Below are 24,284 nucleotides of genomic sequence, written 5' to 3' on the forward strand. Positions count from 1 at the left end.
AGGCTACAATAATAAAGAGAGAAAATAACTATTGGTGAGGACATGGAGAAACTAGCACCCTCATACACTGCTGGTGGGAAAGTAAAATGGTTACGGCTGCTGTGAAAAGCAGCTGGCAATTGCTCAACAAGTTACACAGTTAGCACATGACCTAGCAATTCTACCCTCAGGCGTATTCAAGAGAAATAAAAACATACTTCCTTACAAAAACTTATATATGAATGTTCAAAGAAGCATTACTCATAATAGGCAAAAACTGGAAACAATCCAAATTTTCATCAACTGATGAATGGATAAATAAAACATAGTATATCCATGTAATTGAATTTTATTTTAAAAAAAAGAAGTAATGACACATGCTACAACATGAATGAACCTTGAAACGTTACATTAAATGAAAAACGTTAGTCACAAAAGACCACATACTGTATGATTCCATTTACATATTGTCCAGAAAAGACAAATTTATAGAAACAGAAAATGAATCAGTGGTTGCTTAGGATTTATGAAAGGGGAAATTTGGAACAACTGTTTAATGGGTATGAATTTTCTTTTAGGAAGGACAATTAGACTGTGATCATTGTATAACCCTATAAATAAACCAAAAAAGACTGAATTATACACTTTTAAATGAACTGCATGGTATATGAACTAAATCTCAATAAAGCTGTTTAAAAAACTTTCCATAATTTTCTTATCTTATGTCATAAAATAATTAGAATAGAATCAATTTAATTATAGTATACTTGAATTTAATTGTAAATATAATTAGCTTATAATAAATAAATAAATAATCAATCACTGTGAGAGCTGCAGCTGCAGGGCCATTACCCTAACATTAGAATTGCTAATTTGTCTATAAAACTTCCAGGGATTTCTTTGCACATATAATAAAATGAATACTACTTTAAAAAAATCATTCATATTTCCATATATCAGCAACAAGTAGAAAATAAAAGTTAAAGATAGTTATAACAGTTATCACAAAACATCAAAAATAGAAATATTGATAAATTCAGTGAATCATGGAAAACATCCATTTACTAACAATTACTTGATTTCAATAAGATTTTGTAAAAAGTGATCTAACAAACAAAGGCATATACCATTTTCTTGGAATGGAAGACTCAATACTGTAAAGATGTCTATTAACCCCAATTGTGTTGGTAAATATATCAAATGTATTCCCAATCAAAATCCGAATAAGGTTTCTTTTCTGTGTAGAAGTTCACATGAAAATGCAAAAGGACAAGAATAACCTAGGTGATCTTGAAGAACAGCTAAGCTGAAGAACTTTAACAGAGAGCAAGACCAAATATAACATGAGAGAAATTAAAACAGTGAGATAAGGGCAAAAGAATAGAGTAACAGTTCAGTGAAACAGAACAGATGGTCTTGTAACAGACAAGTATATGTTCACCTTATTTATGACAAAAGAGAAACAGCAGTGCAATGGGGAAAGGATGGTTTTCAATAAATGGTGCTGGGCCAATTGACTATATATAAAAAGTGAGTCTTGACTCTTACCTTACATCATACACAAAAAAATCAATTCCTGATGAATTATAGATATAAATGTAAAAAGTTCAAGAGTAAACATTTAAAAGAAAACACAGAAGATCTTTATGACATTAAAATAGACAAATATTTCTTAAACTAGACACAAAAGACCTTAACTAAAAAAGACAAGACTGATAAAATGGAACTTGTGTTCATGTAAAGGTATCACAAAAGGGTGAACTAGCAAGCCACAGAATGGGAGAATATATTTTCAATGTATATTTCAAACAAAGAAACCATATCCATAATATATAATCAAAAAATAATATTACTCAAACCAACAGAAGTGGGGGGAGCAGCAAGACTTTTAACAGGTGTTTCAAAAGGAATGTATCACAATCAGCAAGAAACATACGAAATAGTGTTCAACTTCGTTAGTCTTCAGGGAAATCAAAATTAAAATTGCAAGGAGACACTAACAACATACCCACCAGGAAGGCTAAAATACAAAAGACAGAAAGTACCAAACACTGACAAGGATGGAGGATACACTGCTGGATGGAGAAAGGTAAATTGGCACAACTACTTTGGAAAACCTTTGGACACAACCTACTAAAGCTGAAGATATGCATATACTATGACTATGTAATTCTGCTCCTGGGTTTATATCTAAAAGAAATGCATTAAAAAACTTCTTTAAGAAACATGTACTATACCATTCACGGAGACATTACCTGTAATAGTCCCAAACTAGAAATTAATGAAATGTCAAAAGAAAGAATAAATAAATACGTGTTCATTCAGTGTAATACTATTGGCAGCAAAAATAAACTAAGACTACATTACATTCAGGTAGGGATGAATCTTACAAACAAAATGTTCAACAAAAGCCAGCACTTAAAATGTACATATTATATGGTTCTAGGTGTATAAAGTTCAAAATTAGGCAAACCCAATCTATGGTATAGTGAGTCAAGGTAGTAGTTAGTCTGGCTAGAGATGCCATGAATGGAAGAGAACATGAAACTTCTGGGCTTCTGGGGTTCTTGTCTCTGTTTCTTGATGGAGATTCTGCTTATGCAGGTGTGTTCATTGTGAAAATGTGAAGTGTGTCTGTGTGTGTATACACTATACTATACGTATTAACTTCAAAATACTTCAAAAATTTTTTAAAAATTGTTTTAGTATATTTATACAAAGATGACTATTTGAGCCTATGGAGAAAAAGAAAGGAAAATTACTGAATGTGGAGGCTAGGCTGTTTGTATGGTGTTTTTACTCACCTTTGTCCTGTAATGCAATTTGTTCCTTATGCAGTAATGCCACCTCCCGTCCCAAAGCTTTCTTCTGTCTTTCCAGTTCATTTCGAAGCACCAAAATTTTTAATTGCAGGCACTCACTTTCTTTTTTCTAAATAATTAAAAGCACAGGTAAATTTATGAATATAAAAGTTATGCCTATGAATAACTGCACATTCACAATGTTTCAAAATGTGACTGGTTTAAAGCACTTTAATATTCATGTAACTTATAGATCTCTTGAGTAACTTAATTATCAGCACCTGTCATTTTAATGGAAAGAATACAGATGTAAGCAAAGAACAGAGTAGAAATAAAATCTCAAATCTGGGAACAGTTCTTTCTAAGAACCTAAAAGACACTATAAAATATCTCAGGCCTCTTTCCTAACACCACAATACAATAAGACACAAATTAATAATAAAAAAGAAATCGAGTTCTCAAAATGTTAAACATAGAATTACCTTAGGACCCAGCAATTCCACTTCTAGACATATGTATATACCCAATAGAATAAAAAACATGTCCATACAAAAATGTGAATATGAACGTTCATAGCAGCATTATTCATAATAGCCAAACAATGAAATCAATCCAAATGTCCATCATCTGATGAATAAATAAAATGTGGTATATATACAATGGAATATTATTTGGCAATAACAAGAAATGAAGTACTGATATATGCTACAACATGGATGAATCTTGAAAACATTATGCTAACTAAAAAAAAAGCCAGTTTTAAAAGGCCACAGACTCCATTTATATGAAATTACCGAAATAAGCAAATCCATAGAAACAAAAAGTAGATTTCCATCCTTACCAAGCTGAACATAGGTGCTCTAATATTCCACAGATTTTGGAGAAAGCCAAGTAGGGACCTGGTGCTTTCATCCCTTCCAGACAGTAACTAACCAAGCCCCCTATAATGTCAGTGGATATCACAGGGGGAGCCTGCAGCCTCACTACAGATGTAACAAGATAACCTTCTCCCTTCCTGCTGGGTAATATCAGAGGAGGCCAAGTAGAGAGTCAGAACTTTCACTACTATGCAGTGCTACTGAGACCACCTTACTCCCTATGTGGGCAGCTGGAACGCCCATTCCTAGTCAGCACTAACAAGCCCTCTTACACCCACACACAAACACTCCTCTGCCACGTGAGCGTCAATGGAAGCTTCTTGGGGAACTTGGACTTCCACCCCAATCTGGCAGTAATGAGATGGTGCCTCTTCCTTCCACTACCAGAGGTGTCAGAGGAAGCCAGGTAAGATAGAAGGTTTAAATAAGATCCAGAGACTCATAACATAATACCCCAAATGTACAAGTTTCAATCAAAAATCACTCATCAGACCAAGAACCAGGAAGATATCAAAGTGAATAAAAAAGGATAATAAATAGATGCCAACACTGGAGACAAGTAGACATGTTACAACTATCTGACAACAATCTGAGAGAAGCCATCACAAAAATGCTTCAATACAAATTAAGAACCTATATGGGAATATAATCTAAAAAAGAGTGGATATATGTAAATGTATAACTGATTCACTTTGCTGTACAGTAGAAACTAAAACATTGTAAATCAACTATTACTCCAATAAACATTAATTTAAAAAAAGAAATTAAGAACATGCTTGAAACAAAAATATAGAACTTCTTGACAAAAAAACCCCAGAAAATCTCAATAAAGAAAGTGAAGACCTAAAGAACTGAAATAAAAAACTCAATGAATGAGCTCAACAGCAGAATGTAGGAAATAGAGAAAAGAATCTTTAATCTGGAAGATAAAACAATAGAAACTACCCAATTTAAACAACAGAGATAAAAATGAACAGAGCCTCAGAAATCTGTGGAATGATAGCAAAAGATCTAGCACTTGTATCATCAAGTACCAGGAGGAAAGGAGAAAGTGGGCAGGAATGAAAAGTACTTGTAGTAAATAATGGCTAAAAACTTCCCAAATTAGGCAAAAGAAATAAATCTACAGATTCAAGTAGTTAGTGAACTCCAAACAGAATAAATTAAATGGAAAAAATCACAAAGTAAACAAAACCAAAAGCTGTGTTTTTGAAAAGGTCAGTAAGATTGATAAAATTCTAGCCAGGCTAACCAAGAAAAGACAGAAATTACTAATATGAAGAATGAAAGAGGAGCCATCACAACTGATCTCATGGACATTAAAAGAATAATTTAAAATACTATAAACAACTCTATGCCCATAAATTTGGTAACTTAGATGAAATGGATCAATTCCTTGAAAGACAATCTACCAAAACTCACACTAGGAGAAACTGACAATCTGAATAGGCCTATACATACATACATACATATACATATATATATATATATATATATATATATATATATATATATATAGGAAATTAAATCAATAATTAATAATCTTCCAAAACAGAAAGTACCAATCCAGATAGCTTCACTGGTAAATTTTACTAAACATTTAAATAAGACATTATACCAGTTTTTGAAAATCTCTTCCAAAATACAGAAGAACTTCCTAACTCATTCTATGAGGCCAGCATCATCCTCACACCAAAACCAAAGCCGTCACTAGAAAGGAAAATTACAGACCAGTATTTCTCATAAACATAGGTACAAAATCCCCAACAAAATATTAGCAAATCAAATCCATCAACATATAAGAAGAATTATACACCATGGCCAAATGAACTATATTCCAGGTATGCAAGACAGGTTTAACTTTCAATAATCAATTAATGGATTTCACCACATCAACCAGGTTAAAGAAAAAAATAATCATATAACCATATCAATGGATGCTGAAAAAGCATGTGACATTCAACTAGAAGTAAAGGAGAACTTCATCAATTTGGTAAAGAATACTTGCCAAGAAGCCTACTAATATTTGCCAAAATACTTAATGGTGAAAAACCAGATGCTTTCTCCCTATGTTGGAGAACAACACAGGATGTCCCCTTTCACCACTCTCTTAAACATGTACTGAAAGTCCTAGCTATACAATAAGGCAAGAAAAGGAAATAAAAGCTATGTATACTGGGAAAGAAATAAATGAAGTCATCTTTGTTTACAGATGATATGATTGTCTATGTAGAAAATCCCAAAGAATTGACAAAACAAAAACAAAAAAAACAACCCAAAACCTCCTGGAACTAACAAGTGATTACAGCAAGGTTGTATGATACAGGGTTAATACACAAAAGTCAACTGCTTTCTTATGTAACAAGGAATAATGGGAATTTGAAATTAAAAACACAACATCAATTACATTAGTATGAAAAAATAAAATACTTAGGTGCAAATCTCACAAATTATGTAGAAGATCTATATGAAGAAAACTACAAAACTCCAATGAAAGAAATCAAAGGAGACCCAAATAAGTGGAGAAATTGTCCATGTTCAGGGATAGGAAGACACTATTATGATATCAATTTTTCCCAACTTGACCTATAGATTAAGTGACATCCCAGCAAATTATTTTGTGGATATCAACAAACTGATTCTAAAGTTTATAGAGAAAAGCAAAAAACCCAGAATCACCAACAAAATACTGGAGAAGAACAAAGTTGGAAGACTGACACTATCTTCGGTCAAGACTTACCATAAAACTACAGTAATCAGGATAATGTGGTATGGGCAAAAGAATAGACAAACAAATCAGTGGAACAGAATATAGAGCCCAGAAATAGAAACATACAAATATGGTCAACTAATCTTTGACAAAGGAATAAAAGCAATTCAATGGAGAAAGGATAGTCCTTTTCACCAAATGGTGCTGGAACCACTGGACACCTACACACAAACAAACAAACAACAACAAAAAGTTTAGATATAGACCTGTATCTTTCACAAAAATTAACTCAAAATCAATCACAGATCTAAATGTGAAATAATAATTACTATTCACCTTTTAGAGGATAACAGTGGAGAAAACCTAGGTGACCTTAGGCTTGGAGATGACTTTTTACATACAACACCAAACACATGAGCCATGAAAGAAGAAATTGTTAAGTTGGACTTCATTAAAATTAAGACTTCTGCTCTGCAAAAATGACTATTAATAGAATGAAAAGACAAGCCACAGACTGGGAGAAAATATTTGAAAACCACTTATCTGATAAAGAATAGAATACAAAATATGCAAAGAATTCTAAAAACTCAACAATAGAAATATAAACAACCCAATTAAAAAATGGGCAAACGATCTGAACTGTCACCTTACCAAAGAAGATAGAGATAATATATGAAAATAAGCATATAAGCATATGAAAAGATTCTCAATATCACAAGTCATCAGGGAATTGCAATGAAAACAATTAGATAGGGGCTTCCCTGGTGGCGCAGTGGTTAAGAATCTGCCTGCCAACGCAGGGGATACGGGTTCGAGCCCTGGTCCGGGAAGATCCCACATGCCGTGGAACAACTAAGCCCGTGAGCCACAACTACTGAGCCTGTGCTCTAGAGCCCGTGAGCCACAACACTGAGCCCGCGTGCCGCAACTACTGAAGCCAGCATGCCTAGAGCCCATGCTCCACAACAAGAGAAGCCCCCACAATGAGAAGCCCAGGCACCGCGACAACGAGTAGCCTGCACACCACAACGAAGAGTAGCCCCTGCTCACTGCAACTAGAGAAAGCCCGTAAGCAGCAACGAAGACCCAACGCAGCCAAAAAATAAAATAAATTTAAAAAATGAATAACAATTAGATTACCACTACACACCTATCAGAATAGTTTAAATCCAAAACAATGGCAATACTAAATGTTGGCAAGGATGTGGAGCAACAGGAACTTTCATTCATTGTTGACAGCAATGCAAAATGGTATAGCCATTTTAGAGGATGGTCTGGCAGTTTCTCACAAAACTAAACATAGGTTTACTATATGATCCAGCAATTGTGCTCCTAGATATTTACCCAGATGAGCTGAAAACTTGTGTTCACACAAAAATCTACACATAAATGCCTATAGCAGTTGTATTCATAATTGCCGAAATGTGGAAGCAACCAAAATGTACCTCAATAGGTCAAAAGATAAACTGTGGCATATCCAATAACAATGGAGCATTATTCAGCAATAAAAAGAAACGAGCTATGAAAAGCTATTAAAAAGACATGAGGGAACCTTAAATGCATATAGCTAAGTAAAAGAAGCCAATCTGAGAAAGCTACATGCTGTATGACTCCAACTCTGTTACATTCTGAAAAAGGCAAAACTGTGGAGACAGTAAAAAGTTCAGTGGTTGCCAGGTGTTCTGAGGGAGGGAAAAAAGTATAAATAGGTGAAGCATGGAGGATTTTTAGGCCAGTGAAATGATTCTGTATGACACTGTAACAATGGATACATGACACTGTGCCTTTGTCAAAACTCATAGAACTATACAACACAAAGAGTGAACCCGAAGGTAAACTACAGACTTTAGTTAATAATATTGTATTAATATTGATTCAACAATAGTAACAAATGTGTCACTCTAATATAAGATGTTAGTAACAAAAGAAATGGGGGGGGCCTTTCTGTACTTTCTGCACAATTTTTCTGTAAACCTAAAACTACTCTAAAACACAAAGTTCATTTTTTAAAAAGTGATAGAACTGTACCTCAAAAAAGTCAATTTTACTGAATGTTCATTTAATAAAACAAATCCCAGACATGTTCTACCAAAGATACAATTAAGTTTACCAAATAAGTTTGTTAACTTATCTTTCCATAAAAATATTTCCTACTTCAACCTACAAAGCCATGGTTTAAACTTTACTCTGACTCCCTTTTAATCCAAATACCTTGCCACAATTTGCCTCCAGATAAAATCTGAAATCCTACCCCCACAATGAACATATATGTGCCTGCACGTGTTTGCATTCACACACAATTACTGCACTATGAAGGTATGTACCCTTCTCTCCTAGTCTTTATCAATAGTGTCAATAATATGCTTTCCATCATTTTCCATGACAAAAATCTTAACCAAACAGCCTCCTTCTTAAGACATATACTAAGTAAAATTTTAATGGGGAGAAAAAAAACATTCATTAAGTAAACTGAATAGGTTATTAAGCCCTGGGATGAGCTGGTGGAAAACTTTAAAAGAAAAAACTCAGCACCTCTATTTGATTCACAGACAATGAGGAAGCATGGGTACGCAGTGAGATGAGTAATGGTATGGCCTTGTTGAGGCAATGGGCATGGAAAATGACTTTTGGCAGTTGTGTGGAAAGTACTTTACAGCTATTGTTTCTCACCCAAAATGCTTTCTTCCTCATCTCTGATATACTGATTCTGAACAGATGGTATGATCATCTGTTAAAGACATTCAAGCAGTAAAGCTTATTTCCAATCATCATTATTATATTTGACTGGAAAACTCTATGAAATATAAAACATTCCTAAGCAATCTTTTTCTGAATGAATCAAATATTTATGAAGGGCCTACTATGTGCTTCTAGATAAATGAGAAACAGTTTCTGTTTTCTAAGAGCTTGGGTCCAGTGCAGACAAAAGCCATTTTGCCCTGCCAACTCCCTGTAAAAACAAAGACCAAAAGTCAGTGAGGCTGCTTATCATGAAAGAAAGAGGAATCAGGAAACAATTTGGGTTTCTTTGGTAATCCAGTAGTGTTATCAGTGTTTTTACATCACTGAGGGAAAACATATACAAATTCTTAGGAACCAATCTTTTTCCACAAAGAGATGTGTTCAATTTCCTTAACTCGAATTTCTCCAAAAAATATGTAAACTAGATTCTACCTTGGTAGAGAAAAAAAATAGAAAAGAAAAACAACTCTTCAAAGAACACAGAGATATGCATAGGTAGGGGGGTTAATCTGCTCTATTCCAGGGTACGTGCTCAAATTGGGTTATGTTTACTAAAATCAAAGAACGAAGGGTACAAGTTAGTCTAAACACTAAACTAATACAGGAAGGTGTGTGTACAGTGTGTTTGTGTTATGGTCCATGTGCAAAAACTGGCCCATTTACAGAAATAAGTCATTCAAAACCAGGATTGTTGGCTCTAATTTCTGATGAGTAAACAAACCCTGACCAAGTGGAATCTAGTTCTGCTTCCTTTCAAATGAATCTAAGTACTCAAAGATCTTAATATTCCATAAGTATAATATCTTCTAATGGTTTCTACATTCTACTTACCTGTTTACTCCAAGTATAGTTAATGTCATATGTACATCTCCAAAGGATCACTTTCGATTGGATTTTAGTGTTTTTATACAACACTGTCTATGATCTGAAAATCACAGATACATTCATCTCTTTGCAAGCATACTCCTTTTTATGCATCTTTACAAAGACAGTGATGGACAATGCTAAAGATTCTTTTCAGTATGACACACCAATCTGTAAATGACCTATTAAACAATTTTCTTCTTGTAGATTATGCTGGAGCCAAAAAGGCTTTTTAGGCAAAAGCTATCAAAGCATGGTTCAGGAAACCATGAGGATTCCTAACACCATTTCAGTCTGTGAGATCAAAAATACTTTCATAATAATACTAAGCTGCTATCTCCCATTTTCACTCTCATTTTCTCATAACTGTATAGTGGAGCTTTCCAGTCTATAAGATCTGTGATATCACAACAGATTGATTGCAGAAGTAAATGTGAGGATTCATCTGTCTTTTATTAACCTAGGCATTATCAATAGATATACCCTAAATTCTTTGAGATCTTTACAATATTTAGAGTATAAAGGGGTCTTGAGTGGTTTAGGGCATTATTCATCTATACTAGTTTTCCCACCAAAAAATGGAAATAATTAACAATCTGAAAAAAAGTTTTAGAACTATGGCAGTTGTCCTATAAGTTAACAAATTTGCTTTAAAACGTCATTTACAGATTGTTTCTATTGTACCTATACCTGCTCAGCCATTAAGAAAGGGCAAAATTTTCCTTAGAAAATATTTAATCCAATCCATTAATTTCATAGACTCAGTGGCAATATCAGGCCTAGAACCCAGGTCCAGCTAGGGAGATAAAGCAAAAATATATGTAATAATAAAACATACAGGAGTTTTGTGTTTGATATAGAGAATAAGTACCTATCAAACTGGTCCTTCCATAAATAACAGCTATAGACTCTAGATAAAATACAAAAAGGTACTACATGAGGGTTCTAAAAATTGATCAATGGCAGGCAGATTTGGGGGTAAACTCAGAACCTGGTGCAAACAACCAACAGGAGGAGTGAAATTCCCCTTTTCTGTGACTTTGCCCTGAGGGCATCTATGGTTAAACACCAACAGAAAGACAACTATCTTTCTGGCAGGAGGAACCAGGGAAAAGAGATTAGGCAATCAAGGCCACCAGAATGGAGGAAGCCAGAGAATGGGGCACCCCGAATTCTGTTTAAATTCAATCTGAGTTTCTGAATCCTAAATCATATCGGCATGAGGCAAACAGAGAGCAGCTGTGCCTAAGGATGAGAGTAATGACCTGAAATCAGAGGCAATGTCCACTGCAGGCATGACAGTTTGAACCTAACCAAGTTAACTACCCGCTAGAATTAGAACATCAATATTCTTTGGAACAAAGCAACAAACTCCAGAGATTCCACAAAATCACACTCACAATGTCAAGGGTACTCTGCAATATTACCCAATATACGAAGAACCAGGAAAATGTGATTCACTCTCTAGGGAAAAGACAATCAACATATGCCAACTCTGAGATGACCCAGAAGTTAAAATTATCAAAGAAAGTCACTATTACAGATATGCTAAGTGAAAAAAAGTTAAATATTCTCATAATGAATAAAAAGACATGAAATCTCGGCAGACTATTCGAAAATGTTAAAAAGCCAGGAGGCTTCCGCTTCTAGTCAAGGTGGAGTAGGCAAAAGGAACACTGCCCAACTAATTTTACCAGTCTACCATAATCCTAATACCAATCTAACAAAGTAATTTAAAACACTGCTTCCCAATATCCCTAATAAATATAGGCACAAAAACTCTTAAATTATTACCAGATCATATCTAACAAGGTATAAAAAAGATTGTACTCTATATTGTAGCCATTAGTTTATTCCATAAATGCAATGTTAGTTAAACACCTGAAATTAAATCAATGTAGTTCACCGTAGTAACAGAATCAAGAAGAAAATGCCATGATCATTTATTTCAATAAATGTAGAAAAAGCATTTGACAAAATCCATTCACAATAAAATTCAGAAACTAGGAATAAGAGGCAACTTCCTAAAGCCAATAAAAGGCATTGCTAACATTATATTTAATGGAGAAAGGATGAATGATTTCCCCTTATGATCAGGAACAAGTAAAGGATTTCCATGTTTATCACTTTCATTCAACACTGTACTGTATGCCCTAGCTACTGAAATAAGGCAGAAAAATTAAAGCACATAAAGCATTCCAAGTTTGCAGGTACGATTGTTTATATAGAAAATCCCAAGAAATCTACAAAATAACTACTAGAATTTAAAAGTTAATATAACAAGATCGCAAGATGCAAGATTACTAAAGTAAAATGAATTGTATTCTTATATACTTGCAGGAAACAAATGAGAAACAAAATTTCAAAAACAATCCCATTTGCAATAATGCCCAAAACAAACAAAAACGCCTCCCATAAAATACTTAGGAATAACACTAATAAAAGATGCCCAGAACCTCTACAGTGAAAGCTATAAGATATTAGTGAGATAATTAAGGAAAAAATCAAAATAAAAGAGACATATGCCGGGACTTCCCTGGTCGTGCAGTGGTTAAGAATCTGCCTGCCAATGCAGGGGGCATGGGTTCGAGCCCTGGTCCGGGAGGATCCCACATGTTGCGGAGCAGCTAAGTCCGTGAGCCACAACTACTGAGCCCACGTGCCACAACTACTGAGCCCACACACCTAGAGTCCATGCTCCCCAACGGGAGAAGCCCACGCACCGCAATGAAGAGTGGCCCCCGCTCTCCACAGCTAGAGAAAGCCCATGTGCAGCAACAAAGACCCAACGCGGCCAAAAATAAATAAATATAAATAAATTTATTAGAAAAAAAGAGAGACATATGCCATGTTCATGGATTGGAGAACTTGATATGGTTAAGACCGCAATTCTCCACAAATTGATCTATAAATCCTAATCAAAATTCCAGCAGACTTTTTTTTGGTAGAAACTGATAAATTCATTCTCAAATTCACTTGTAAATACAAAGAACCTAGAAACCCACAGGAATTTTTTAAAAGAACAAAGCTGGAGAACTTATCCCATCTGGTTTTAAGACAGCAAAGCTATAATAATAAGGGAGTTTGTTACTTCACTTAAAAACTTGAGATGGATCATAGATCTAAATGTAAAGCCCAAAACTATAAAATTTCTAAAACAAAACACAGAAGAAAACTTACGTGACTTTGGGTTAGGCATAGATTTCTTAGAAAGAACACAAAAAGCCCTAACCATAAAATAAATTTAAAAAATACACTGGATTTCAACAAACTTTGAAACTTTTGCTCTTTAGAAAGCATCACTAAGAACACAAAAAGGCAAGACACAGACTGGAAGAAAATACTGCCAACACACATATCAGAAGAAGGATTTGTATCCAGAAATGCATGCACACACACACACACACACACACACACACACGTGCATGCCCACTCAGTCTTTAACCACAGCATGAGAAGACAAAAGTCCCATTTAAAAATGAGGGAAGGGACTTCCCTGGTGGCGCAGTGGTTAAGAATCCGCCTGTCAATGCAGGGGACACAGGTTCGAGCCCTGGTCCGGGAAGATCCCACATGCCGTGGAGCAGCTAAGCCCGTGTGCCACAACTACTGAGCCTGCACTCTAGAGCCCACGAGCCACAACTACTGAGCCCGCGCACCTAGAGCCGGGGCTCCGAAACAAGAGAAGCCACCGCAATGAGAAGCCCATGCACCACTACGAAGAGTAGCCCTTGCTCACCGCAACCAGAGCAAGCCCACGCACAGCAACGAAGAGCAAATGCAGCAAAAAATAGATAAATAAATGTATGTTAAGTTTAATACATAGCGAGACGGATACCTGTATATACCAGCTCTGTCCACTGAGAGGGCTTAGAAGCACTTACAACTCAGAAGCAACAAGCACACCTAGTGCCCAGATCTTGTTTCTAAATTCCATTGTTCAATGAAAGGAACAGGATTCCTAGGAGAAATGGCTGATTCTAGGGCTGAGACAGGGAAAATACCTGATGAGTCCAGATCACATAGTGCCAGAAATTAAGAACTTGCTTTAAAAAACAAACGAACAAAAAGGAGATGAGGGCATGTCAAAAGGACACAGAACCCATCCTGAGAGAGCTCTCAATGCCACAGTTGAAGCAAGGAAATAAAGAACATCGTATCAGATTGTAACCTAAAGTATAAAATCAATAGATACAAATCCATACTGATAATTAAACGACTGAATAAAAAAAAGCGTGGAGGGAAGAAGGGACAAATCTTCCTCACAAAGTACCCAAATAATGTGTGTAGATAGTCTCCCTTCCAGGAGGTGGAGCTTCAGTCCCCTCCTCTGGAGTGGAGGCTGGGCTTAGAATCTGGCTTTCAAAAAATTGAGCAGGGAAAGGGAACTCTAGAGTGCATAAACCTGGGAGACATCACCTTAACCTAGTGATCAAGGTTACTATCAACAGTGATTAGTCATGGTGACTTAAAAATAGGAAAGAATGAAAAACTGTCAAAGATCAGAGAAGCCTAGAAGTCATGACGACTAAAACCAGTGTGGTGTTCTAGACTGGATACTGGAAGAAAAAAAGACATTAGAATCCAGTCTAATCACAACAAAACATCAGACAAACCCCAATCAAGGGATATTATATAAAACAGCTGACCCAGTAATCCTTAAAACTGTCAAAGTCATCAAAAAAATCAAAGTCTGAGGAATTTTCACAACCAAGAAAAGTCTAAGGAAGCATAGCTACTAAAAGCAGTATGGTTTCCTGGATGAGATCCTGGAACAGAAAAGGGACATTAGATAAAAATTAAGGAAATCTGAATAAAGCATGGACTTTAGTTAATGATGACTTATCAATACAGGTTCAATAATTATGACAAATGTACCATACTAAGGTAAGATGTTAATAATGGGAGAAACTGGATGTGGGGTTTACAGGGTAACTCTCTGTACTATCTTTGTAATAATTCTATAAATCTAAAACTGTTGTAAAATAAAAATGACATAGTGGAAACACTGGTGAAACCTGAATAAAATCCACAGTTAATAGTAATGTATCAATGTTAATTCCCTGGTTTGATGATATACCAAGTTGTATGTACCGTGTCAAATGTAACATGGCTATACAAGAAGTTAACATTAAAAGAAACTGGATGAAAGGTGTATGGAACCTTTCTGAACAACCTTTACAAGTTTTCTGTAAATCTAAATAGAGTTTTTCTTTTCCTAATGGGCAAAAATATTTAAAATGACACCTCTTAAAAGATAACCAGTAAAGATATGAAAAATTATCATAATAGAAATACAATTATAAACCAAACTAAGAAAGCACTATATACCCAATAGCTAAAATTAAAAAGACCGACCTCTTAAATGAAATGCACAAATCCCTGAAAGACACAAGCAACCAAAGCCTACTCAAGAAGCACCTAACTTCAGTAACACCTCAACTATTAAAGAACTGAATTCCTAACTCAAAGCCCACAAAGACGACTCCACATCTGGGCCCACAAAGGCCCAGATGGCTTCACCGGTAAATTCTACCAACCTTTAAGAAATAATTCCAATTCTACACTTACTCTTCCAGAAAATAGAGGAAACACTTCCCAATTCACTAGTTGTGACCAACATTACCCCAACAAAACCAAACAACGAGCTGGCAAGAAAACAAAACTTCAGATCAATATTCCACCTTAATATAGATGCAAAAATCCTTTACAAAATTTTAGCACATTGAATTTAGAAATATACATAAAAAGAATAATTCATCATGAACAAGAGGGGCTTTCCCTAGCAATCCTAAGTTGGATGAACATTCAAAAATCAATCAATGTACTTCACTATCATAATACAAGAGAAAAACATAAAATTATCTCAACAGATACAAGGAAAGGCAATTTGACAAAATCCAAAACATTTAAGCAAAAATTCAAAATGACAACAGCAGAAATTTCCTAAAAAACATAATGCCAAAAAATTATGTTGGACATTGACGAGAAGATGTCAAAGTTTCGAAAGTCATCAAGTATGAACCCAATTTCTTCTAAACAGTTAATTACATGTGATCTTAGAAGGTAATCTGATTTCTTTACACATCAAATATGCCTTCTGACTGTATTTATACTTAGACTAAAATTAATTCTTATATATTGAAAATGCTTGGGTTGAAGTATAATGACCTTGGGCCAATTTGGAAAGGGAATGAAGAAAAAAAATATAATAGTAAGGGCTTCTAATTTCCTACAGGTAAACCTTACAGTAGATAACAAACAAGTACCTGGTATTACCCTCTGAAAGGAGACAAGGAAACCAAAATTTCTGTCTCTATTTGTCAATGATCATGGGAAAGTTGCTTACTTTCTTTAGGTCTCATTTTCCTGTTATTTTAAAAAGAGATTACACTAGATTCATCCTTAAATTCATCAAATATTTATTGAGCTCCTACTGTGTGTCAAACACTTTTCTAGACACTGGGAAATACAGGCGTGAGGAAAAAAAAGATAGACAAAAATTCCTCTCCTCACAGAGTTTAGAGAGAGACAAATAAAATACATATGTGAAGTGTATAGCATGTTAAAGGGTAATAAACACTATGGAGAAAAACAAAACAGGGAAGGGGACAGAAGGTACTGAAGGGAGTGTGGTTTTAAGTGAGGTTATAAGGGAACTAGATTTCTAGGTTCACTTTCAGTTCAAAAATCCAGTGATTTTCTTATATGTTGACTAGGCCGCATAAAAACACACAGTGAACCTCTGAACCTGACCTCTTTAAACTCATACATTCTATCACCTTGCTCTGCGTGTCACCACTTATATTTTAGAAAAATAGGATTAAACATACATTTTTCCATACTGAGACAAAACATATGCTGTCACTTAATGAAATAAGTAATTTCCCAGTCTTGCCTTGAGAGAGGAAAATAAGAAAAAACCTAGCAGTTTCTCCCCAAAGGCTCTAAAAATGTGGTATTTTTGTACACTACAGAAAGGATTAAAATTAGCTATTTTTTCTCCTCCTCCAATATATCTGTGGCCTGGAGCTTGGTCCTTTACTGGACCTAAGTTACAAAATGAGGTGGTTTAACAGCTTCTCCAAAGTGGAAGATTTTCCATAGGTGTGAAAAGTCGTATGAATAAAAAGTGTCACTACCATAGTTATTGCAGCTACCATATTTTGTATGCCTGCTATGTGCCAGGTACAGCACTAGCCATTTTACATATTAGACTGAACTATATGACACTGCCATTTATAGGTCAAAGCCAGCAGTTTTATATAGATTAAATACTTTATCATCCATTAATTTCAAATTCCACAAGAGAGAAGTCCGTATAGGTTAATTGCAATGTTGCTTTCTATAGTTCATCCACTGAATTATTATCTCAGACAAATCTTACAGATAATGGAACTTTTGATTGGGGACATAAAGACCTTCTGCCAAGTTGACAGTGCTGTGAACAGACAGCTAGAAAATACTGCCTACTGCCTATCTATGGTATCGAGTTTGTGCAAACAAATACTTATTTCACTTCGGACTTAATTTGAGGATTTGAGTTTTAAGTATCATTATCTATAGCACAAATTTCATCAAAAGCTATCATTAGCACTGTGACTTCATTTTGAGAAAAGTTCCATTTATTAGTTATACCCACTATTCTGCTTAAAAAGACAGAATCTTCGTTCCAAAATTAATATATTTTTCCCCACTAGGAAGAGTATAAAGCAACCCCCAAATTATACTAATATCTTAAATCTGTCCATTTGGATTGGAATTTCTATTTCTTTGGAAATACCTCATTAAAAGAATCTTTCCCCAAAGAGAACAGTGTCCATAAACTAACCTATTAAATTCAATCCAAATAATTTTAAATTCATCTTTTAAAAGCAGATCAGTATCTACAGTTTATTATTTTTTTTCTTCTGGCAGCTATTTTTCATTCACTATACAGTTTATGTCTAGAGTTTACATTTATAAGATATTAATAAAATAGCTTTTGATTATCTTCTAAGTAATTGTATGTAATCTAAAGTTTCAACTAGCATAAAAAGGCAGGCACTTTGTATGTTACACTATTAGCAGATGGGAAAGTTTATTTATAACATTTAAATGCCAACAGAAGTCTCAGTGAAACGTTAAGAGGAAAAAATAAAAAGAAAGAAAAAACTACCTGAAGTTTTTTTGGGGAAAAAAGAGGGAAATAAATACAAGAAGAATACGGTGATCACATTTAGAAATCAAGGAATTTAAATAGGTTAATATATAAAAACCTACCAGCTCATTGCTCGTAGATGTGAGTCTTAGTTTTTCTTCAATTTCCTTTCCAATTTTCTGAACAGTTACCTGAGTCTGTTTAATTGCACACTGGGCTCTATGAAGCCTAGAAATAAAAGTTGTAGAAAAATTTAAGTGAGTTAACTATAAACTCAACACAGAGCCACAGGCATAAATGGAACAAAATGAGGACAAAGTTTCCAGGATAAAGAGAATTAATAATGAACTCAACTGATGATTTCACAATTCTCTAGCATATTTACAACAAGGAAATAACAAGAGTCATGATATGTTCTAAAAACACCCTTTCTATACCCATCTGACTGTCTGTGATGTATTGAGAGCTAAAATGAAGAACTCACAGGAATCTGAAAGAGACCTTAGAAAATAATCTGATTGAACCCTATCATTTTACAGGTGGGAAACTGAGGCCCAGAGAAATTAGCTACATTACTAAAGTCACCAAAAAAACCCACTGGTATGAAGGCTATTACTTGTTGGGTAACCACAAAGAAAAAAAAAAATTAACAATAATCCCAAGTTAAGAAGACTGAATTAAAGCAGCAGCCCCTTTGAAACAAGGAGCATTGAAAAAATTAACCAGTTTTCTTTTTTGCTTTAATTATGGGTTTGTGTTTTTCTTTGTCTCTTTGTCTTCAAGTATAGCTTATATATTTTGTATACATGTACATACTAAAAATGGTCAAATTGTCTTTATTCACAGGTAACATGATTTTCATGTAGAAAATCATTAGGAATCCACAAAACAACTACTAGAACTAATAATGTCACAGGATACAAGGTCAACAAACAGTTATACTTCTATATATGGGTCAATAATTTCACAGTCACAATCCCAATCCCAACAGGCTTTGTTTTTGTGTGTATGTGTGCTTCTTTTTGTAGAAATTAAGAAGTTGATACTATAAATTATATAGAAAAACAAAGAATCTAGAAGAGATAAACCAATCTTTAAATCTGCCAGATTTCAAGACTTCCTTTTTTATAAAGCTACGTAATCAAAACAATCTGGTACTGGCATAAGGATCAAAAAGCAGATCAATGGAACAGAATAAAGAGTATAGAAACAGACCTACATATATATGGCCAACTGATTTTGGACAAAGGAACCTAGGCAAATTAATGGAAAAAGGAAAGTTTTTTAAACAAATGGTGCTGGAACAGTGGGTAAACACAGTTGCTGTGAGATAGGGAATGAATCTCATTCCCTACCTCACAGCAGAAAAAAAATTAATTCAAGGAGATCATAGTAAACATAAAAGCTAGAGTCATAAATCTGTAGAGGAAAACACAGAATCTCTTGCAACCTTGGGGTAGGCAAATATTTCTTAGAGAAGACACAAAAAGCACTAACCTTAAAATTAAAAATGGATAAATTAGTCACTGCCGAAATAAAAAATGTCTTTTCATCTAAAGATGTTGTTAAGAAAATATAAAAGCAGTCCATGGACTGGGAGAAAATATTTGTAAAACATTAATTCGACAAAGTACTGTGCCTGGAGTATATAAAGAACTCATACAAACCAGGAACAAAGAGACAACCCAATTAAAAATGGGCAGAGGAGTGAAACACTTCACAAAAGAAGATATAAGAAAGGTCAATAAGCATAGGAAAAGGTGCTCAAAATCTTAGTCATCATGGTAATGAAAATTAAAATAGTAATGAGATAGCATTTCACACTTGTTAGAATAACTAAAATTAAAATGACAACACCTGATGCTAGCAAGGATGTGCAGCAACTGAAACTTGCACGCATCGGTGATAAAAGTATAAAACAGTATCATCACTTTGGAAAACTGTTTCTTGTAAAGTTATACATACATCTAACCTATGACCCAGTATTTCTACTCCTTACCATTTACTCAAGAAATACAAAAACACGTCCACAAGAAGATATGTATAAGAACGTTCATAGAAAACAATCCAAACGTCCATCAAACAGGAGAATTAATAAGCAAATTGTGGTATATTCATACAGCGAAATTCTACTCGGCAATAAAAAGGAACACAACACTGATATACACAACAATATGAATGAATCTCAAAAAAACATTATGCTGAGTGAAAAAAGCCAGGAACGAAAAAGTACATACTGTATGATTCCATTTAAACAAAGTTCAAGAACAGGTAAAAGCAATGTATGGTGACAGAAATCAAGAGTGGCTAGCTGCCTGGGTGAGGCAGGACTGACTGGTAGAGAGCAAGGCGAACTAAGGAACTACCTGAGGTGATGGAAATGTTCCATGTCTTGATTGGGGTGAGGCACACAGGAGGATACACAGAATTTAAACTTGAAATCTAAGTATTTCACGGTATGTAAATTTTACTTCCGATTTTTAGAACTGGTCAACTGTCCTAAACTGAAAGTTATCCTATATATGAGGAAGTTAATTTTATCAGCGAGTTGATGGCATCAACACCTCTGCCAACATTATTATTACGGCACCTTGCACTAAAAATATTCATGACATATTCTGCACTTTCAGCAGTTGCCTGATAGTTACTGAGGATTTCTTAGGTCATCTAAAAAGGAGCAAATCTTATGAGATTACTCATGAGAGCAGTTCTTCTGCAACTTCCTCAGGACTCCAAAGGAATCCAATAGAGGAGATTATCCTCCATCCTATTGCCTCCTGCTCTGGGTGTGAATTCGTACACACTCTCTTGATGGCAATACTCGCCTACAAAGGTGATGCTAAAGAAATTTAAAAGCAAGGAGAGGACCTTTGTGATGAGGTCCCCACCTCGTTTCTGATATGCTTACTTTGCACGCGCAATTCCAGCAATGCTGAACTACTAACAACTCTCCCCAAACACGTCATGCCATTTCTTCCTTCTGTACCTTTCAGTGAGCTGTTCTATCTGACTACAAGCTTCACTCTCTCTTAACAGATAAGTATAACCCCAAACCCACTAACAGGCAGCTCAAGCATACCTTCTTCTTCAAAGGCCTTCCCAACTGTTCCAGACAGGTAGAGGCACTTCTTCCTATGGAGATCCACAGCATCATGTATACAACAACACTAACAAAGATTACAGAACCACATTTCACAGCAACTGCCTATTTCCTTGTCTATTTCTTTACTAGATTTCTGGGAAAAAAGAAAAAAAACACTCATTTTTTTCATTTACATTCCCAGTACTTAGCAGAGAATGTGGCACAAAGGCACTCAAAATATACTGCTGACTGAAGGTCGACTAATGCCTGCATATAAAAGTACAGTCCCAAGATTTTTACTGATATCAGTGAAAGGCTAAAAGACTAACGTACTAGTTTTCTATATCTATAATTTCAAAATATATTCGAAACAAAAATCACATAAATTAAAGACCGTTCACTCTGGCAAGAAACAAGCAATTTCTACTAAAAATGTTATCAAAATTCTAATTTGATAGGCATTATCAACCCAAAGTAGAAATCAACAAAATAGCCTGTTACTTTGAAAGGAGGGAAAATGCTGCCTAAAACTCACTAGAGTACTATGCAAACAACCTTGTCAAATGGTAAAGACTCTAAAAATAAAAATGATTCATGACCATAATTAATGTATGACTTCAACTATTTGGCTCTCACTGCCCCAGACGCTTTCTGATCTTACCTTAGGGGCTTAAAACACACAGACAGAGTCACATTTCCTCCAATCTTCAGTGTTATCCAAATAGACTTTCAGAGCCCCTGCTACATCAAGACAGAGCTAATAACGTCCCCCTTTCAAGCTCAACAGGAGAATAAAAGTTTGAAGTGTTTAGGCTTTTAAACATAACATGGGACATCCTAATTCCCCTGGGGGTGAAGAAGTGAAGGACTGACAAGAAAAGAAACAACTGCCTTACCTCCAAACCAGCTAGCCAGTTTCAGAGGAATGTTTCTTGATTTTGCAAACTATGAAATGGTACTATAAAGAAACATAAATCATCCAGTCATCTGGGTGATTAGTCAAAACCAACACTAACATCCTCAAGTTGAAATAAAACTCATCATCACTGGTGTGGGGAGGATCAACTAGCTATCTGATAGGTATTCTGGTTATAGCAAATTCATGCATATTGGATCAATGTGCTTTGAGATAACAGTAAAACTGAAAGTGGGTTAAAAATAATGCTTTGCAGCTAGATATTGCTGTGAATGTAAAGATACACTGAACAAAAAGTATTATGTCAAATGAATATTGAGACCATACCTATCAGATATTAATAATAATCTCAGTAAAGGAGAAGTGAGGAAACCATTTTTGCCTACTTAGTATTGATCGTATCACATCTGAATGCTGCATTCAATTTTAAGATGATGAATGACAAATTAGAGCACCTAGAAAGTCAGTGAAGTATAGCTCCCTATGGCTTGCAGGGAGAGATTAAAAGGGAAAAGAATATATAGGAAAAAATAGGATTCTATTGAGAGAAATAGATACCTTATCATTAATGAGTTTGTATTCCATATGAAGGAGCTTAGATTTTTATTCTGAAGGTATTAGGAAACCACTAAAAAGTTTTAAGCCAAGAAAGATTTAATGACATTTGCACTTTCTTCCTGTAATTAGGTGACTGGGATACAGAGAAACAAGACTGTAAACAGGAAGGCTAGTATAAGGTTATTTTAACAGTCCTAGCAAAAGTTTAGGCATTGTCTTAAATTAAAATAGGAACAGAAAGGATGATGTAGATGTGAAAAGTTAGAGAGGAGATATAAAAAATGATGCCTGAAAATTACCAACATCAAGAACGCAAGAGAAGACATCACCACAGATCCTATGGACATTTAAAGGGAATTAAGGGAAATTATGAACAATATGTCAATAAATTTAACAACTTAGATGAAATAGTTAAGTTGCTTAAAAACCACAAGTTTCCAAACCAAACAAATGAAACAGAAAATCCAAATAGTTGTTATCAGTTAGAGAAGCTAAATTTATCATTAAAAACCTTCTCACATAAAAAACTACATTCAGATTGCTTCACTGGTGAAATACTAGTCTTAACAAAAACCTTTCAAAGAAGAAGGAACACTTTTCAATTTGTTTTAAGAGGCCAGAATAACCTTGATACCAAAACATCACAAGAAAAGCAAATTACAGACAATACAAAAATCATTAATAAAATTAACAAATCAAATCTAGCAATATATGAAAAAGATAACACATCTTGATGAAGTGGATTTACCTGAGGAGTACAAGGTTGATTTAACATTTGAAAATCAACTGTGACAGAATGAAAGAGAAAAAACATATTATCTCAAAAGATGCCCCAAAAAAGCATTTGATAAAATTCAATACCTGTTAATGATTTAAAACAAAAATCTCTCAACAAGCTAAGGAAAAAGGAGAGGTTCCTCAATCTGATAAAGGGTTTATACTAAAACTCTGCAGGTAATACTTAAGATCAGGAATAAGAAAAGATGTCTACTTTCACTACTCTATTCAACACTGTACTCAAGATCCAAGCCATTGTAATAAGGCAATTTTAAAAAATCATAAGTACAGGAAAGGAAGAAGCAAAAATGTCTACTCACAGATGCTATATGATTGTGTACATAGAAAAAAATGTTTTAACCTATAATCAAACTAATAATAAACTTAGCAACATTGCAAGATTCCAGGTTAATTCACAAAAATCAATTGGTATTTTTATATAGTATCATCAAATAACTAGATGTGAAAGATGTGAAAGACCTGTACACTGAAAACTAGAAAACACTGCTGAGAGAAATTTAAAAACAACCTAAACAAATGGAGTCGTGTACTATTTCATGGATTGGAGGTTAAGAAGTCAAGTCTCCCCCTAAATTTATCTAGAGTCAATTAATCCCAATCAAAAGCCTAGCAGTCTATTTTTTTTAATTGACAAGCTGACTCGAAAATTGATATGGAAATATAAAAGTCCTAGAATAGCCAAGAAAATGTTAAAGAACAAAGCTAGGAGGCTTACACTACCAGATTTTATGACTCATCATAAAGCTAGTTTGTAAAGCAGGAGTAGTTGCATAAGGCTAAACAAATAGATTGATGAAAGAGAAATCAGGATATAGA

At 34.6% G+C, this 24,284-nt stretch overlaps 1 protein-coding gene across 2 annotated transcripts in view; it reads right to left on the reverse strand.

Annotated features, from left to right (window-relative positions):
- Window positions 1-24,284, reverse strand: part of UVRAG (UV radiation resistance associated) — a 330,820-nt gene that overhangs the window by 167,062 nt on the left and 139,474 nt on the right. For both annotated transcript variants that reach the window (XM_032641020.1, XM_032641019.1), the window contains exons 7-8: window positions 18,237-18,342; window positions 2,784-2,910 (exon numbers count right to left, since the gene is read on the reverse strand). In XM_032641020.1, coding sequence (XP_032496911.1) covers window positions 2,784-2,910; window positions 18,237-18,342 — 233 coding nt within the window. The remainder of the gene's footprint in view (window positions 1-2,783; window positions 2,911-18,236; window positions 18,343-24,284) is intronic.

This window comes from Phocoena sinus, chromosome 8 (assembly GCF_008692025.1).
Source record: "Phocoena sinus isolate mPhoSin1 chromosome 8, mPhoSin1.pri, whole genome shotgun sequence".
Taxonomy (NCBI): domain Eukaryota; kingdom Metazoa; phylum Chordata; class Mammalia; order Artiodactyla; family Phocoenidae; genus Phocoena; species Phocoena sinus.